The 20,486-nt window shown below is 40.3% G+C and overlaps 1 protein-coding gene across 1 annotated transcript; it reads right to left on the bottom strand.

Annotated features, from left to right (window-relative positions):
• Nucleotides 1-2,364: 2,364 nt before the first annotated feature.
• LOC131988684 (bcl-2-modifying factor-like) lies at nt 2,365-12,383 on the bottom strand. Its single transcript, XM_059353884.1, has 4 exons — nt 12,102-12,383; nt 9,906-10,102; nt 9,034-9,236; nt 2,365-3,700 (listed from the first exon to the last, which is right to left on the bottom strand). The coding sequence occupies exons 2-4, from the start codon at nt 10,075-10,077 to the stop codon at nt 3,584-3,586; spliced, it is 492 nt and encodes a 163-aa protein (XP_059209867.1). The 5' UTR covers nt 10,078-10,102; nt 12,102-12,383; the 3' UTR covers nt 2,365-3,583.
• Nucleotides 12,384-20,486: the final 8,103 nt, after the last annotated feature.

The raw sequence follows: 20,486 nt of genomic DNA on the forward strand, positions 1-20,486 counted from the left end.
AACAATGTAAGTTACTTAAATAACATGAAAAAGTTACGTAAATAACGTAAGTTATGTTTTTTTTATGGGACACGAACCCCGTTCTTCTGGGTGAAGGTTTGACCATCATTCCACCATGACAGTCTAAAACGCAAATATTTGCAGCCTGTACAAACACTCTATATTGACGTTTTTGAGGGGAGACCAGTCTCGAGATGAGAGATATTAAGAATGTAGAATTTGGGTGGAGTATCCCATGAAGCGATGTCAGGTACAACACAGGCCAGTCAAACAACAAAACAAAGAACAATAAGAAGTAATTGCACACACAGGTGTATACAGTAGAAATGGGCAAATATACAAAAAATAAATAAGAAGGAAAATAATAAATTACAAAGAAAAAATGAACCGATGTACTAAAGGAGCAGCACAAAGAGGAAGTGTATAGGCAATGGTGCGACGGGGCGCTACGGGGACTGGCTCAGCGTTCAGGATTGGCAGGAAACTACAACCACAACCACATTCAGTGCACCTCACACGCTTACTACTACATGCTCGGTAGCCCCCGTCACCACCACAGTCAGCCTTAGGCTCCCCAGTCAAACTGTACCTTTATGTGTGAGAAATTGGCTGCGAGGAATTTTTTTAAGTGAAATGAAAATGAAAGACAACACCTCGAGAGGCCTCGTCATAAATAAACGGGCGAAAACACTGCTCTTCTTCTAACCATGTAACAGATTCTCAAGGTTACCAGTAGCCCACAAAGTCTGTCCCTGAGACATCTTTAAGAGAATGAGAGGAAACCCTAATTATGCAGTGATAAACTTGACACATTGTAAGGAGCGAGTAATTACAGACCCCTGATATGTACTGCTCCTTGGGTCCAAAAGTTGGCCTGGGTTCAGCAAAGGAAAATATAGCAAACAGCATCTTCAACAGTGTCTTTAAACATATTCATATTTCAACAATAATTACAGTCTTTTTCACTTTAGTTTTTTTTGTCTGCTGAGTGGTTTTATGTACTAAAAACATCTCAAATCTGAATCTGAGCACCAATACAAGATCACCCAAACAGAATATAAAATGATGCCAAAGTAGCCTGAGACGATCTGTTTCACAGATTGATTATGCAGTAATGTTTGGTGTTCAGAACACATGTGGGCTGCGAAAAATAAATCAGGACAGAAATCTGCTGTAACTCTATTGTAAGCCTTTAAACACTGGTAGGCCTACGTGAAATTTTTCCAAAATCCAATCCAGATCCCAGACTGTGTTCAGTCAGGTCTCAGTATTGATTATTATGCATGAATACATCTGAAATGTTGTCATAACTGAAAACCTTCATACAAGACAGTGGTTAGCATGGTAACAATCTGAACTCTTGAAGGGTGTTAAGTCTAGTGCAAAAACAGTGGATCCACAGCTCCACTTCAAGGGCATGGAGGTCTGAAAACAATCACATGAATAGAAGCACGAAAAAAAAAAACAGAATGTGAGGAGTATCTGCTTTCTCATGGAAATTTGGATTTAAATGGTAAATTTTGTCCCCAATTAGGTAAAGAATACTTAAATGTTCCTCTGTATAATAAACATTGAGCTTTACTCTAATGTCATGATTTAGTGCACAGGTACTATACCTCTAACACACATGCAAAAGTCAGCAACTTTAATCTATATATCTTTTTTAATGGATGTTTTTTTTATGTGCTACATATCAGACACCCATTTGAGTCCATTATATTTGAATAATTTTTCATCTGTGCCTAATGTCTTTGGAAGTGATTTTATTTTTATTTTTTTATATATTTAATTTCATACATCCCCCATTAAATATTGACAATATTCCCAGTTTAGGATATTGTATATTATGTATTCCCTGTGAGAGCTTCTATGTTATTTTGTGTTTGTTTCAAAAAATAAAAAAAAAATAAAAAATGAAAAATAGAACAAATGATGGTGTCGAAGGTGTCTTTTTTGTTAAAAAAAAAACAACAAAACAACAACAACAACTACACAACACACTTATTGTTTTAGATCAGATCACCTTTTCCACGAAAAGAGACATTTTTGGCCAAAAAAAAAAACCCAAAGAAAAATCCCTCTGGAGCCGCATCTTTGAGCCTTATAATAAAAGTAATTTGCCAATTACTCGCTGCAAATCAAACAAACTCAAACTCAGTGTGAAGCACTGGCAGTGAATGTAAACAAATCTGCCTTTTCTGTTGTAGCTAGTTTTGAAAAATTTTGAGGATATGGCGAAGAGCCAGATGGTCATAGGCTATGATGCACATTTAAGTCGACTAAAATATTTTTCCTGTCTATAGGGTACATATTTTCACAATTGGAGAATGTAAGAATCACTACAAAAATTAAATTGTAGACAAATTCCATATAATATTTATTGTCAAAGCAACAGGGAGTCACTGGAGAGGGGCCACAGAGCCACATCTGGCTCTGGAGCCTTAGTTGGCCAATCCCTGTTTTAGATAGTTAGCTAGTTAACTTAGTGAATAAACATAGGCTCTGATTGAGATTCATCTGATTAGAAAAATGGGAAGAATATGCACTCCTGCAAAAAAATTAAAGGCACATGGAGTGGAAGAAATGCATACAAGGGAAAATAACAGAACAGTATCTTTAAATAAGTCAGCAGCAGTTGTAGTTGGTTATTTACATAATATTTGAATATAAAATGACTGTTTGAATGTTTGGGTGTAGCCTTAATAGAGTGGCATGCACTCGTATGTTAATGCTCCTTGATTCCGTCAAAACAACTACTTTTTGAAATGTGTTTTCATTGTCAATATTCCCAATTACTAATGTCAATAGAAGCTGTTGTCTGCTGTTGTACAGTCAACGGGCTTGTTTTACCAGTCACTGATACTCCACCCTGATACTTCCTGAGCCATCAAAATGTTCAGACTGTATGACATGTAGCACATGACTGAAGAAAGGTTCGCCATAAAACAGCTGTGATAGAAAGATATTTAGGTTAAAGTGTGCAGACTTTTTCATGTGTAGAAACTATTTTGAATGATACCGAGGGATCCTGTTCAAAACGGAGTAACACAACAAAAACCAAAAGAAATAGAAAAATAAAGAAACAGATAAATGTTCCATTGAAGTGAGGTGCAAAATGCTTTGTTCTGAGAAACTGCCTCTTTGGAAATTAGTAAATCAATTTCTCTGTTCAACTGGGAAACTTCAGAAAAGAAAACCTCATGCCACACTTCCTTTCATTTCCTAACCATCTCTCTAAATACTCATTCTGGCAGAAGACATTGAATAAGGCATTCCCAGGGTATGTGGAGGTCATTAAAGATGGATACAAGTGCAAAAAATTTAACATGAACAATATACTGTACAAAACTACTAGACCACACATATACCAAAATATGAACATTGTCCTGTAGAGGAATCTCGGAGCATCATGGCATCTTCTTGGAAAGAAAAAAAAAAGCTCACGACCTTGTACAAAAGTTGGTTGTCTCCGTCCCGCGGTGACCTTTTCCCTCCTTTCTTCCCCCCCCCAAAAACAGACCCGTGTTAGATTTGACAGTGCCTTTAGGAGTCCAGTTCCTCAGAGAGATGGGGAGACCCCCCCTCACCTCCGTCCTGCTCCACCTCCTCCAGCGATGAACCCCCTGTCGAACAGAAGGCTGAGCAGAGCTGCGGCCAGGCGCCACCACATCCGCCCCTGGTTCCTTTGGTTTCGATGATACTGAAAGGACAAATCGAGATGAAACAAACCAAAGTTAGTGCACTGTTACTGAAACTCAATGACAATATGTACTTGTAGAAATCATTAGTTTGGGCTTGCAGTGTGTTGTGTGCTGATTGACGGTGAAAAGGGTCAGCTGAGAAGACAAAACTAGACACCGGAACGACGCTGATATTTTCACAACACTCTGCTTCTGTCCCCAACAATACTTATTAGAGAGGCCTCCCTTTGTGTGCGGGATCCCAACAGACATCCCAAACCATAAACACATCCATCACACGGTCACACTTTTTCTAATCTTCCCGGCAGAGACAAGCAGCCAGCCAGCGGTTCAGGAGGAGTCTCTCCCGGGTTTACGAGCCAATTGGATTGTGTGCGATTAGAGGAGGGGATAATGTTATCTCTGCCATTGAGAAGCTGAGATAAGATAATTACAGCGAATGGGATTAGGGAGCTCGTGATGAGAGGCAGGGAGCTCTCTGGAAAACACATATCTGCACGCGAGAGGTACAGTAGTCCAACAGCTCATCTGCAGACGAAAGGCAGACTCCAGCACGCCTGATAACGATGTGGCTATTCTCAGAACGTACGGGTTGTAAACTAAGGGAGACTTTTTTCAAGTGTACTTTTTTTCTTCACAACATTCTGCTATTGTAAAGCCAAAAATATCTGAAGGCAGAGATTAGATACGCCATATTTACATGACTGTTAAGGCGGTGTCCAAACATTGACCTAGTTAGCAGCCAAGGACTGCCATTGTGATAAGCCTCTGTGTTTTTTTTACTCTTATCAACATGTGGTGAACATTGCAGGGTGTTACATAAGCTTTGCCAGCATCCAAACATCATGGTTGTACGGGACTCGCTTACTCTTAGAAATAGAGAGGTAGAAAAGAAAAAAAATCAAGGCAAAGACTACTGGAAGTTTCGATAAAACCACTCCTCTGGTGTATGACATATCTAAAGCTTGCCTGGGGATATTTTGATAAGGACATAATAATAGCATAATGTGTGCTTCATATAAATATCTGCAATATTTATATGCAACACAGAGTGGATGAGCTGGCAGCCAGCAAAGTCTTTTAAATTTTAAACTTAATTACATGAGGTTATTATCAGTTACAACTCTTCAAAAACTGCATATGTGCAATTATATGTATGTTTTATGTCAATATGTGTGATGGTGCTTTCCAACATGAGAAAAAGTAAAAATGAGTTGACATGAGTTGAGGGATTTATCACGATACAAAGCTTGTGTATTTACTACAAGCTACATGAGAAGCAATTAATCTTTATAAACAGAAACACAATGTTCCTGTGACGGTGACCTTTTGCACTCCTTTACTCCATAAAGCTGAGAGACACTGCGACAAAGAGGCAGAAAGAGAAAAAGAGGTGTGCACGGATCTGTCGCAACTTAGTCATGAGTCACGCCGTTAACTGTCAAAAGGAGAATTGGGCTCTAAATTTAGCCAGCGATAGAGCGGCAGAGTTGAGCCAGATGCTGCGTGTCGTCACTCTGACACCAGCCTGATGTGTTTTATCAACCATGAGGGCTGTCTGTCAGGCCAGCTGCTCAGAAGCTCGGTCTTATCTCTTGAGCAAACAGGCCGTCCTCAACAGCAAGACGCTCTGGATTAGTCACACCAGGGAGGAGACGAGGAAAAACACCAACACAGAGCAGCAGTGTTGGATAATAGAGAGCAACACTAAAGGACATTACTGTGCACAGAAAGATGACTGAAAAGTAATTATCCAAAACTCTACTCAGGATTCATACAGCCTATTTAGGGAGTAAAATTCAAGCACTTTTTAAGCACTTTCTAGGTACCCAAAAAAACAAAAAAGTCCGCACTCTCAAAGCCTTCATCATCACATCTTAATGTACTTCAGTCAGTGTGACATTCTGTTTATTATACCAGCTGCATTTAACTTTGCATTTAACTTTGTTAAATGTGTTCTGATCATAATTATTTACTTTTCTTATCTCACTATTAGCTACACTGTAAAAAGAAAAAAAAATATTTTTTTTCCAGGAATGTACTGCATAATTTTACAGGCTTTTGTTTTGTTTTTCTACATAAAGTGCAAATACCATAAAAAACATAAATTACTTTTATTACACATATTAACCATAAAATGGAAGTGGACATCTATCTGTAAATTATTATTATAAATTATGTTTCTTTATAAGATTTTTGTTTTACAGTGTAGCTTAGCTCATCTTGTGTGAGACACCAGGACAAAACAAACAAATATTCCAAATGTTGAAAGATTTTTGGTTTAAATGACTGATTGTGAAGATAAAACAGCAGATTATGTTGATAAATCAACATAATGTAAGAATTTTTTAAGGACTTTATTTGAATTCAACCGTATTCAACCTTGAAAACATTAAAATTAAGCACTAAACTTTGTACAAACCCTGTCCACTCCTCCCCCTCTACATGTGCTGAAAGGAGAGAGTTCTGAGCCCTGACTGCAACAGTGAAGAGATAAAGCCACAACCATTGCGCGTGTGCAGACACACAGACACACACACACACACACACACACACACACACAGGCGATATTCAACCCTGCTTTCAACACCTCCTATCGAAAGCAGCAGGAGTCGTCTCTCTTAAAAAAACATGGGGATGAAACCTTACCCTGCTCCTTGCCCCGTGCAGGCTGAAGCAGTCTTCCTGCCATTGTGACTGTCATTATTGCCTTGTCTCAAATGGCGGGCCCGGCTAATGTCAGCCAGCCTCTGGGGACCTCGGCGTCCCCTCCAGCCCTCTCTGACTGAGGAGCAATTTATCTGTCAGCATCTACCACCACTCCTTCACTACCTAATCCCTGCTTCTCCGCCGGGGGCCACAGGAGAAGGAGAACACTCACAGCCACATTGCTCCCAAATCCATCAAGACGATGGAAGTCAAAGGCACTGGGATGGCTCAGGGACAAGTGTCTGCATTGAATAACTGCAATCACCTACTGACAGGAGCAGAGCTGGCAGACAGCGAGAGTATTATGGAGTCAGAGTTTTTTTTGTACTGACTGTGTTATAAGTGAGAAGTGAGAGACGACATAAAGTGGAAAACAAGTACGGGTGCATTCATGCATGCACATGCACACAAGCGTGCACGACACAAATAATTGCACAACTTGAGACAGAAATAGCAATTACAGAGGCTGCAATCATCACACTTGTCATTCAAAAGTGCACATCACTGGTTGGGTTGTATAAAAAAGCCACAAAGACTAGATTTAAAAGTTCTCTTATTCTGATACCACTAAAGCGGCCTGAGGACTCTTTGCTGCATGTCTCTTTCTCCCCCTTCCATTTTCTCTGTCACTATCAAATAAAGCATGAAAATTGCCTTATATATGCCTAAAAATTGCTTTATTCTTCTGCCTTCTTGTAATTGCTCATCACAGTATCAGTGTATAGCCCACTTGTAGCTTCAGGACATGACTTCACAGGGCCGTTCTCAGTCTGACTGTCCTCTCCGATGTTTAGTCAACCAGCAAAAGGAGCACAAGCCACTTCCTCATCCCCTGACCCAGGCCTGCCACCGTTGTGCGTCAGTAAGTCCCAGTCGCACAACCACAGTCGCATCAACCCCTTTCTGTCTGTCTGTGTGTCTGCGTTTTTTTTTTTTTACAGTGTCACAATACATGAGTCATGCTGAGCTGCAGGGGTATAAATAACTTGATAAGCGCATGAGAAAATCAAACTGTCTCGCACTTAAAGAAAAAAAAATTGCTCAGAGCAGGGAGGGTCCCATTTCCCCGAAAGAAGGGAGGTTTCAAGACAACTGAAGATGGTTGTTACTTGATCATTTGAGGTTCATTTCCAAACCTTATACCATCATTATGGAGCCCACCCTCCCTCCCCCTCTCTATGGCTGTGTAGACCTCTTATTTGGGTGTCTCCTGTGGCCGCTCCTTGCAGAGAAAAGGGGCTTACTGGTGACTCCCTGGAACCACAGCTGCCCCCCTGGGGGCTCAAGAGCTGAGCTTCGGGTTACAACATGTTTACCATCTCCCTCTACTTCTGCTTTTTCCTGGACGTATCGGTACATGTGCGTTTTAATGTGTGAATAAATACATGTGTGAGACTGTTGTGCAACTGGAGATCTAGCACTGCAGAAAAATCTACTGAGGGTTTGTGTATATTTTAGGTGAAACAACACGGCTCTACATCGCTCCGCAACTGTCTGCAGACTCACTGGACAGTGTCACCCTGACCACAGTGTGCAGTGTTGTTGAGGCCAGGCATCCTTCATGCCACTTGCCTCCACAGCAAACTGAGGAAACAGGAGAAAAGAAAGAGAAATAAACAGGAAGGGGAGACAGGGGGAGGGCCTGGGGTTGGTGAGGTGGGGGAAGGGCTGTCCTTGTTCAGTAATGTTTTTGGCTTTAGGGTAAGGGAGGGGGGTGAAACACTGGGCTCTGCTAAGTTCTGCATGTGCACGGTCTTTCCAAAACAAACACAAAATAAGACAGCAAAGTTTTGTCCCACCACATCAACATGGGATCCAAATCTTTTAAAAATTGTGTGAATAATTAGTGCTGTTAATGTCTGGACTGTAGTTTTTCCTGCTTGGATTTTAAACAACACACACAAAAACAACAACGTCTAGTTTGATGGCGGTAAACTTCTGCTGAATGTATTATAAAGCCAGTGGAAACAAAAGGTTGGGATTCTAAATAAGTCTTGTGTGGATTATCATATAAGCTACTGAAATTATGAGCCATAATCAGAACTAAATATAACGTTATGTTTCAGTTGACCAGCAGTTTCTAGTCTACATTAAACAAATGACATTTAAGGGGACATACCGCTCCTGGTAATCCAATGGGGCACACTGGGTGCAAAGAAGAAAAGCCTCTCCTTCACCTTTAAATGTGTCGTATTTATGCCTTATAAATTAATTACATTTCCTCCTACATAAGACATAATAAGGCGTACAATTCTTCACTTTGTCTTTACTACTGCTGTTATAAATGTGAAGAAACAAGGACTGTTTATGTTTCAGGATCATTTTAAAGGGACTGTCAGTCTGATTTGAATAACAGTATGTGCTCTATCTAGATGCTATCTTACTATAAGGAAAGGAAAAAGATTTGTTTGCCTGGTGGCTGTCACAGGCCTATTAAACAAATCTGTAATCTGTCAGAGGAACATTTATAACACACAGGACTTCATGAAGGGCACTAAAAGGGAGATTCTGTTACCTCTCGGGGTATTATTTACAAGTCGCACTTGTTTACTGCCATCAAACTAGAGGCCAGCGAGTCTGCCTTGAGTTTGCACTGTCAGCAGGGTGCATATTTCCTCCTCACCAGTTGTAGGTGTTCCCGGTGAAACTGGTCTCCTATCAGCTGGAGTTTCTGTCCGATGCAGGCCTCCACACTGCGAGCCGCAGGCTGCTGACGGGGAGGCTGCTCCATCCCGTTTTGCTGCCCTTCACTTTCTGGTCGCCTCGCCTCCTGGTCCCCAACGAGCTCAAAGTGTGCCGGGAAGTGCAATCGAAAACCTGCGTTGCCTGTTAGAGTGTCAAGGCTGAGACTTATTATTTTGCCTACAACCATATAAAGATGTTAGTACACCTGACAGGGTGCTTATTAGCTCTAATTATGTCTATAACAGGTACAGAGAGCAGCCAAGTGTTGCTGAACGTGCCTTTGACCAATCAGATTGCTCGGCTTTAACCACAACTTTCCCAGCTGGGTGTTTTTTGTAATCAAACACTGTGAGTCATTTAAGTGTTTCATAATTCTCACACACAAGCACACGCACACACACACACACACACACACACACACACACACACACACACAAACAGAGATTTGAGGTCAGTTAGTCGTTATGGAGCTACTTTGGAATGATTACTTGTATATGGCGCCAATGTAACTTTGCTGTCACTGATAGTCAGCTCTTACGCAGGTAGGCACTTGTGTCACGTCCTTTCACTCACACTGCCAGTCTGGCGCCTTTTGAATAGCAAAGCAGCTGGGTACACTCCATACACACCATAAAAACCACAGTGATCACGACTATCAGGCGCCAGGGGGGAGATCAGTGCAGCAACATTGTTACCCATTTCGCACAGTAAGTCTCACATTGTAGTTTCATGCTTCAGTTTTATAACACTGGTTATCACGCACAGGGCAATGTTCCCCTTTTTGCACTTTTGAAATGTCATCAGCCTCACCGTAGAAGAGTGGTCTGGGATCCTCTGCGACTCCACAGGGCAGCATGCCGTTGTTCGGTGCCAGGGCGGGACCGGGTGTCTGTGTGCCCCGGTCTTCACACTTTATCTCCTTGAATGTGGTGCGCCAGCAGTGGGGGTCTGGCTCAAACACATCATCCTCCTCATCGTCCATACGGGGGCACTTATAGATGAGCAACCTTAGAAACAACAAGATGAGAAAGACAAGTGAACATTTTTCTTCCAGCGAGTGTATAAATCATTCCTTCACTAATGATGGTAACCTTTGACGAGTCTGCATTAGTCCTGATGAGATGATCTCAGACACATTCATTATGCATTCATCCCTCCAAAGCATTCATTATTATTATAGACAACCTGTCTGGTTGATAATGAGTGCCCTCAAATCAATAAAACCACAGTGGACAAGTTGGGGAAGAGAGAGGAAAAAGGCAAACGATCTGCCTTCACTTGTGGCAAAGTGCTCAGTGCTTATTCAGACAAATGGCTCTGTTCATCTCAGTGATGAAACCACACAATACACTGCGGTGAGGAGGCTCGGTTGAGCCGCATTTACATAAATGGCAGTTTGGCTGACTGGGTTAAATAAGAGGTAGAATCCACATGAAGAGCCACATAATAACTCACTTATAATATTAACAATCAGGTACTTTTAGAGAAAACAGCTGCAGGTATCATTGCATATTTTTATATCAGAAATGCACAAAATGTGTAAACTTGATGACAAGAACAGGCAACTCAACAATCTCAAGGAGCACTTTGAAATCTCTCCAGTGTCAATTATGATGCACTGCTCTCAACCCTGAATCCTATAGTGGGTCAAGGAGTTATCAAAATATGGGTGAAATTCAAGTTGCCTCAACAGTTAACCCGATCGAGTTGTAATACAGGGTTAGACTACTACCACACTTCCAAATTAGGGTCCACAGCATAAGGGTAATGACAGTCTCCCTACCCTGCCTGGTCTGTCAGCCTGCCAGCTCCCTGAGAAGGAGTTTTCATTTCTTCACCCAACATAAGCAGATTGGCCTGTCTCTAGCATGCCTAGACCTCACGATATACTGTGTGCCTTCACAATAAACCCTGTGTGTAAAACCACTTAATGCTTTGTTTTGACAAACACAAAGTAAGAACATGGAAGGCTCAGAAAGAAGGGGGGAAAAGCCTTTAAGCTCAACTTACAGGGTTGCTCTCTATGCTCTACTGTCCAGGCAGTGAGCTGTGTATTTGTGACAGACAGTAGCTCCCCCTGCTGCAAACTAAATAACTCGAACAAAAGGGAAGAAGGAGTGGGGGTGGTGAGTGAGTGAGTGAGTGAGTGAGTGAGGCAGCTCTGTTATTGACACAGTTTTTATCCAGTGGCATCAAAAACCCTCACATGACACCATTTTCTATTATGTGTAGCATAATGCAAATTAAATCATTAAAAGTGACACATGAGCTGCTGAAACACAAAGCAACATTTTTGAATACTCCCCCCAAAAATTAGTTATTAATTAACAGGCTAGTTGGACAATCGGTGGAGCGAATAGAAGACTTAAAACGCAGTGGGTCCGGGTTCGAGTCCGGCTCGAATCACTTTCGTACATGTCTTCCTCTTTCATTTTGTGTCCAATAAAGCAATAAAAAGGCTAAAAACTGTCCCATAAATAAATAACTATAATAAATAACAGGCTAGGCATTAATACAAGAATAGCATTTTCTAAACCTGGTTTTCCAAAATAAAATGACATGTGCAGTGATGCGAAAGATAGCTCAAATAAACACACATTTCAAAAAATAAAAGTCTAAAATGTGTAATAACACGTATACAATGATAATAAAACGACTGTCACTGCATTACAACACATACTGAAACATAGACTGAAACACAGCAGGGCTGCAGTCTGGAGTCCATTCACCGACTGCAGCTGCAAACCGGGAAAGCCGGTATAATTCAAATGTCTGCTGTGTGAACGACAAGCTGAGTGACGCTAAAACTGTTTTTTAGCTGCACGGTTTAGATGTATTGATGTCTTGCTCACGCTAACTGTTAGAATAAATGTGTTGCAGCTGTTGCAGCAACAACAGCGACACGTTTGTTTGTTTGTTGCGTCTCCTTTAAAGACGCGGATGTTAAAGCGGCTCGTGTAAAGTGAAGCAGGACAATTGAAAGGGTTTTTTTCCCCCAGCGCTTACCACAGAGAGAGAGGCTTCGTTGTAAAAAAAAAAAAAAAAAAAAAAGTATACTCAAGAGGGAGAGGGAAAAGGGACAGCAGGTTCAATATCCTGGCACGTCAAGCGAGTTTAGTCCGTATCACCTCCACGACTACTTCCATTCTGTGAGGGAAAATGCAGCGAGCCGATTTCATTTCGCCGACGTCAGCTCCAAACTGACTCCGCCGCCGGGGCGTGGTGTGCAGCTGGAGGTTAGTAAATAAAACCCTCCTTAAATACGCGGGGTTTCTTTCACGTCCAACTCCTGCGCTGGCTCGGCCGCAGGAGGAGCCTGAGTGATTTACATCCAGCCGCCGCAGCCTATCAGCGCGTTTGTTGTTGTCCCGCCTCCTGCAGCGCGTATTCAGACACGTGGACGGGAAATTCCCCGTAGCACGAGACCGCTTTCACGCTACTACCGCGATCATCTGTTCAGGGAAGTGCTCACATGCACAGTCTGCACACGGGCACAAAATATAGGCTATTATAGACTATTCTGTATTTTTATTTCTGTTTTTATATTATAGGCTAATATAAAAATATTTTATAGTACATCTTATATATTATCTTTCATATAAGACTTCATTTATCCCACTGTGGAGAAATTCAGTCTTCACAGCAGTAGAATAAAAAAAAAACCCGTACATTATATATACAGAAAATTCTTACATGGCTGCTATTTTGTAATGTGGGCAATAAAAAAAAAAATTATTTATATACAAAGTATAGTAGGCTATAAACAACAATGGAGTGACATTATTATATTGCACTTTATTATAATTCTTATTATTCTTATTGTTATTATATTTATTATTATATTATATTTTATACACACTTCCTATAATATATTTATGTTTATACACACACACACACACACACACACGCGCGCGCGCGCGCGTAATGTGCTGCCCACTGCTCCTTGCATGGTGTTATTCATCTTAATCTTAATGTATTGTTCATATTTCAACATACAACAATCTATTCAACATGCAACAATTTCTCACAATATGTTATATAATAAGTGTGCAATAAAAATACTCTCAGGAAAAACCCTATGTGCAATATTAAGAATAACAGCAGCCATGTAAGTATTTTATGTATATAATGTGTATATAATACAATGTATGTTTATGTATGTATATAATGTCTTTTTTTATTTCTATTTTACTGTTTATATGCACAACAGGCAATAGATTTTTTATAATCTTTTATACTTTTTATATATCACGTTTAACTTTCGGATGTCAAGTTTTTGAACAGCCTAGAACTTCCTGTTTAAGTCAACAAACTGCTCACTGATTCATTTGTGACTTTTTGTTCATTATAAGTGGAAATTACCCAGATCCTTGTGGAAGTGGCCTAGATCTCGATCTGTATAATTAGACACCTGTAGTAGAGAGCATGTGTGTGTGTGTGTGTGTGTGTGTGTGTGTGTGTGTGTGTGTAGGTTGCTTGTGTCACAAAAGCAAACAGCATAAGTAAGGTGTTAAACAGTCATCATTGGCAGCTTTAAGTCAACCAATCAGCCAATTAAACCACAGACATTTTTTTTCCATTTCTGATATACTAACGTTCTATTTGTTTTCTAGGTGATTTGCACTCATCTGACAGCTTTGACAATTAACCATATCCACGCTGAGCTGATGCAGGTGCTAGTTGATCTGCCCCCCTTCCCTCAGGGCTTTCACAGATCAATAAACCCTCAGCCAGCTGGAGCTGACCCTCTGCATTCTCTCACAGAGCACCACCCTGCCCCCACCTCCCTTCTCTTTTCCCCTGTCCCTCTGCTGTGATCATCCCACCACTGCAGGCTGTGTGAGAAGTCACGGCTCCCTGCCTCCTCTGTCCTGCCTGACTTGAATAGACCTCCAGGTTCGGACTCAGTCCCATCTGTGGCCTCTCCGAAGAAGCGAGGATTCACTACTGGAAGAGGAGGGGGGATTGGTTTCCTCGCTCACTGTTATATTAGAAACTTGATCACTTCTTGCATGAGTGACCACTGTAAACAACAAAAGGCTCAAAGATGTTGGAGCATTAGTTGCAGCTTCTTTTTGTGCTCCAGCCAAACAAAGGCGACCCCTCCCCACTCAAGAGAAAATCAAGAAAACACCTGTAATTACTAAAGAGAAAGTCTGTTTAAGGACACGTTGTCATTGACACAGTATGCAGGTTAATCCTTTTTTGCTCTTTTTACATTTTACTCACTGTGGCCTTGTATTTCACTGCAAAGTCCTGCAGCTCAATAATGTCTTTTGTGCAATATAACTCAATTATAATGACATACATTAAAAAAGAACAAACGCAAGTTGAATTTCTCAGATAAATTAGTTTTTAAAAATAGGACACTTGGAAACTTTTCCAAGTGCCTACGAGTGTCACAAATATGGGGGGAAAATTGTGTCTTTACATGCTATATATATAGAACTATTTGCATTTTTCCATTTTCTCCTGTCCTCTCCTCTCTGGTCTGTGTAAACAGAGTTTCAGTGAATATTTCTTTCGTGACCGTTCATCTCAACGGAATCAATCATGGCTTGATTTGCGTTGCTAAGGAGCGCAGAATTTAATGTTTGTAACAGCATGTAGTTGTTTGAAATATTAATATTAATATAGTATTTTTTGCGACCTTTGAATAAAATTATTTGACAGAATTATCACAATTTTAACCTTTTTCGGTCACTTTTTATAATGAAAACATTAACCTATGATCCGTTCAAGACTGTTGGAAAGTTGACAATAATGCCTGTTTTTTACAGTTTCTTTCTACGATAAACTGTTTTTGGTGATCTTTTAAAGAAAACAAAACGTTTCTTGGGGGTTCAGAGGGTTAAAGAGGCCCAACACGTTTGTGAAAAAAATATAACCACGTCAGGTAACCTTTTCATGGTCGTTTGTTACAAAGCGTTTGACTGGTTCATTATTAGAGAGTCTTGAGATGAAATATTAATGAAAAACATATATAGTATTGATGAGAGTGTATATATCTTAAGAAAACAAACCTAAGTTATTCATTAGCATGCATTAGCCTGTGATGTATTAGCGTTTGAGAGTAGCTGCAGAAACCATTGAGGCCATAAGGCGGCTCTCAGTGGGACACATAGGCAGGCCTCTATAACATAAATAATGAATATGGATGAATTCACTTCAGCTCTCACTGCTATCCAGGAACATGAATTTAAATTCAGCACATTGTTGACTTAACTAATTGAGCCGTGTCTATCAGTATGTGGATTATGGCTTTGAAGTGCACACCCACAAATTACATTTGTACACTTTATCCAGACAAATCTCACACAGACATGAGGATGCATTAACAGAATATAGTGCATGGCAAACAACTCTATCCCTCTCTCTCTATTGCTAAACAATACTGTCATCAACTTGTGTTCGCATTGTGGAAAGCAAGTGTTCATAAATAAGTTCTCACAGACGCCTGAGAACCCTGGGAGAGAGAGACTGGCATCAGTTAGTGTTACACCAGAAAGCAGTTTCTGAACAGTGCTGCATGCACACCCACACACACTTGCAGGAGCATGCATGCACATGTCCGCGCACGCACAAACACACATGGCTGCACAATCACATGCCCTACTTCCTCTGTAACCTCAAAAGCCCATTCTCCCTCCTGATATCTCATTCTCTATATGCATGTGCACACACATCTATCACAAACACACACACACACACACACACACACACACACACACACAGGCTGCAAGTCTCCCACCAAAACATTCTCAGCATGTGGATCTGCCTGGAAACTAGAAAGGCGGGATTTCATTTGCTCCAACTGGACATGTTCCATGGCAACCACTTCCTGACTGAGTGCCAGTTGGATGAGGCATGTGTGGCACACTGACCCAATGGCAGAGATCATACTGGAGCAGTGGCCTGATAACAAAAGGCAGCTTGCTTCTCTGCCCTCTTTGGCACTTATCGTGTCAATTTCAGCTAAAGAAAACTCAAAGATATCAATGTAATTCAGGTACTACTTTGTTGATCCTGACCAAAGAATATGGCAGTATGTGAAGCTGTCATGGTGGGTATATGTGTAAACCTCCTGAGGGAAAAGCCTAAGATTTAAAGTCATCTGTTGTTTTCATGTCATGTGACCTGGAGAAATGTATGCAATCCTGACTTTTGCCTTCACTCTTTTCACCCTCTGAACCCCAACAAGCTGTTTCGGGGCGTTTTCGCTCTTTCTACATGTTACATTGTCACTGCAGCCTTGCTTTTCATATATTTATATATATATATGTGTGTGTGTGTGTGTGTGTGTGTGTGTGTGTATATATATCCTCCTGGTAACTTTCGAGGCTATTCACAACCTCGCCCCCCATATCTGTCCAACCTCCTCCATGTTCCCACTCCCTACCGCTCCCTCAGTTCCTCTTCCTCAATACACCTGTCTGTCCCCTCCACCCGTCTCACCACCATGGGGAGCAGAGGAACTCAGAAACAATGATTCACTCCCCCATTTCAAATCACAACTCAAAACACATCTATTTAAAACTGCCTATTCCCTCTGATGCCAATTGCATCAATTGCTCAATATTGTTCTTAATTTTGTGTATTTTATTGTTGTTTCTTTTTTCTATCTTTTTTGTATGGTGTCCTTGAGTGCCAAGAAAGGTGCCTTCTAAATAAAATGTATTATTATTATTATTATTATTATTATTATTATTATTATTATTATATACAACACCTTACCAAGTGCTCACAAGCGTCAGGCATATTGGGAGGAAAAATGAGTTTCCACACATTATACATATTGGACTATTTGTATTTCTTTTGCACTTCTCTGATAAATTATATAATAATAAAAAAAAGATTGTAATTGTAATTTAACATTTTTAACAATATCAAGTCATTGTTAATTTTTGGGTATGTTTTAAATGAAACATGTAGAAAAAAATCATGTTTGCAGAAATATATGCTTTTTCTACCAGAAACTTTCATAACCTATAATCCATTCAAGGACCATGGGAAAGTTTATTTTTTGACAGTTTATTTTTATGATAAACAGTGTGTCTTTGGCGATCTTTTAAAAGAAAACATCTATATATATTCATGTCTGGATGGTGGGGTGCAGAGGGTTAAACAATAAACAATGAATACTGTATATACTAGCAGCAATATAATGAAAAAAAGTAAATTTACATGAGTTTTAAAATGTGTGTTTACCAGTTGTTTTATAAGTTGTATTTAATCTGTAATGTTGGGTAACACAACAGTCAGAAGCTGACAGCTGAATGAAGAGAAGACAAAAGTTGTCAAAAGCTGTCAGGTCCTCTCAGGTGAAGACTAACTGAATAATAAAGCAGGCGTGAAGAGGTGGAGTGGGTAATTTTGTGCTTGAACACAGCCTCTTTTAGAAATTGTGAGGGTGAGGCTACTTATGAGAGCAATGACACCTGAGCTGACCTCCGTAACTGAGAGCACCGACATAAACAGCCACCTTTGTGAGGGCTGTCTGGTAATCATACATCCCTGTCTGGCTGCAGACTGCCGGCCAAACCTCACACTCTCACAGTGACTCAGATACAAAGCTCTTTGTTGTTCCGGGGGATCATCTCACACCTCACAAAACTCATTCTCAAGAGAAATACAGACAGAAGTTGCCAAATGTGTTTAGTGTAAAAAATATCCCAACGCTGTGTGTTTTAGGATTCCTCAGTGAATGAGGTCATTACTTACTGTAAGGAACATCCCACTTCTTTGTGTGTTTCCAGGAGTCTGCATGATGACTGAAGACACCATCACTCTCCCGTCAAATATGAAGTTAGTAGTATTCTATGTTTTTCTTTTTTTTTGTCAACAAATCCCATGAAAAGAGCAATTTCCAGAAATTATAGGGTAACAGGGTTTTTCCTCTTTTTTCTACATTAAGTGCAAAGGTCATAAAAATGAATTACTTTTATTAGAAATATTAAAAATGAAATGCAACTTAAAATCTGTCAATTAATATTATGGGACATTATAGGGTCCCATTAAGCAATTTCTTAAAGAGACATTAAGAAATTGCTTAATGGTCATGAATGGTAAATTACAGTTAATTTTATATAAAAATACCAAAAATACATATAATTTTGCAAAATGCAAAACCTAAATTAATTCAATTCAATTCAACTATATAAAAACTGTAGTTAATTTCAATGAAATTATCTGTAAAATAACATACCTGTTTATCTGTTATTTCATGGTAAGTGTTTGGCAACTTTAGCTGCCAGACTTTTTTATAGATTTTTTTATGCATGTATTTTTTACAGTGTGCTTATTATTATCATATAGTGCAGTGTATATTCAAAGCTTCTTTACACCATATTCAGAACATTTATCCTGTGAACCCTAGCCTGAAATGTATGTTTTCTTTAAGAGATTGCCAAATATACACAAGTTAAAAACAGGAACATATTGCAGAAATGTGAACTTTCCAATGGTCCTTGAATGGATCACAGGTTACGAAAGTTTACGTTTGATAAAGTAACCAAAACAAAGCCTAAAATTTCTGTCAAAATCACTTTATTCTACATTGTCTAATTCAAAACATTGCCAAAAATAAATCGTTTGGAATAACTAGATCCTGTTAAAAACATTAAATTCTACTCCTCAGTGACACTGTGAAGCCACGTGGATTCTGCTGAGACGAATGGTCACATGACAAATATTCGTTAAAAATCTGTTTACATGGAGCAGAGAGGAGAGGACAGGAGAGGCTGGAAAAATGCAAGTAGTTCAATATTCATATTATTTTCCAAAATTCGTGACACTCGTGTGCACTTGAAAAGTATTTTATATATACATTTTATTGCCCCCCAAAAATCTGGGCATGACTGAGATAATTATTTTTCTTTTACAATGAATTATTCTTGTTTGATTGACTGTTTGACCTCTGACCCCTGTGAAGACTGAATCCTTGTCACTATGTCAGTGCACAGTCTGAAGCTCAGATATGTTTATTTCATTCCTCCACTGATCACAGCACATGAAGACTGCCGTGTGGGGGAAAAAAAGGAAAAACTGGGCTATTGTGGCACGAGTATCTGCTCTACATACGCTGACCGCTCGCTGAACCAACCTCCATTTGATCTTCACTGCAGGCAACGTAGCAAAGCCCTGCACGGTAAGTGTGTTGTAGTTTATATTATAGCAGAGACGCACTGAAGCCCAGCGATGCAAAGACTACCGGGAGATTCTTTCATGTCAAGCGAGAAGAATCAATTGAAATGCCCGTCTTCAAGATTGTCCAATATTTTGCCCGTCGGCTACTCGTAGGCAGGAGTGGTCTCAAAACTCTGGGCTTCACTTAATGAGACTTACTGGTGTGTCAAGCTGTTCTGCTCAGAGAATATGAGGGTGTATGTGTGGCAGCAACAAGAACATGCACACAGTGGATAAGACTGGATAACTGTGTGGGAGAGTTGACCAGCTATCCACCCTCCACAAAGACCTCCTGTTTAATCTCCACACATTAAAGCCACGGCACCTCAAAGCAGGCATGTCCAAACAGCTGTGGACATGACTCGGTGTCTCTCTCTGAAGTAAGGCAGCACAGCGGTGTCCACAGCCATGAAGACTTGGAGACTGCTCGCCATGAATGAGTCAATCTCACACCGGGGTTATGACAATCCAAAGAGCCCTGAAACACCAACACAGCCCTTCAAGCGTGCACAAAGGGCTTTTCTCCACCATTAAAGGCGTCATACTGGTCCTTCGTCGCTTTGAAATGCTGATATTGTTTTCTGCAGGATTTTCGTCACGCTTTCAACATTAAATCCCAAGAGGTAATAAGAGCAGAAGAGATCAAATAAATGCAATAAATGGCTTAATATTTAATCAGTGTTGATCATTACACAATTTGAAATAAGCTGAAAACAATCAGGCTTTTAAATCAATACAGATTCAGGATTTATTTATTTGCAAGTTAATTAACAGTGGATGGCTTGAAGGCGGCCCGCTGCTGCGTGGAGGTCCGGCTTAGAGAGCAGCATGTGGAAAAGCACTATTAATGGCATCTATCATCAGCTACTAATTATGCTGCCTGTGGGCCCCGACTGGATCCTGTTTCAGCTTTGGGCTCCAGCCACCAAACACTTAGCATTCATATTTAATCACACCTCATTATCCAGCAACAATGTAGGAAGGAGACAGAGACCTTACCTGATATGCCAGACAGACTCAGTCAACATACAGACAGAATAGAAAATGTCGCCACATGCAAAGACAAATAGCAGCGACGCATAACCTCGTCAATGCTCTACGCTCTGACTCAACCTCTTTGATGAGAGGTGGCACCCCCCAATTCTGTGCTTTCTCAGCAAGTTGCTCCTTTCATGTGAGCTCCTTTTTTCTTTTCAGTGTTTTCTG

Source organism: Centropristis striata, chromosome 16 (assembly GCF_030273125.1).
Source record: "Centropristis striata isolate RG_2023a ecotype Rhode Island chromosome 16, C.striata_1.0, whole genome shotgun sequence".
Classification (NCBI taxonomy): domain Eukaryota; kingdom Metazoa; phylum Chordata; class Actinopteri; order Perciformes; family Serranidae; genus Centropristis; species Centropristis striata.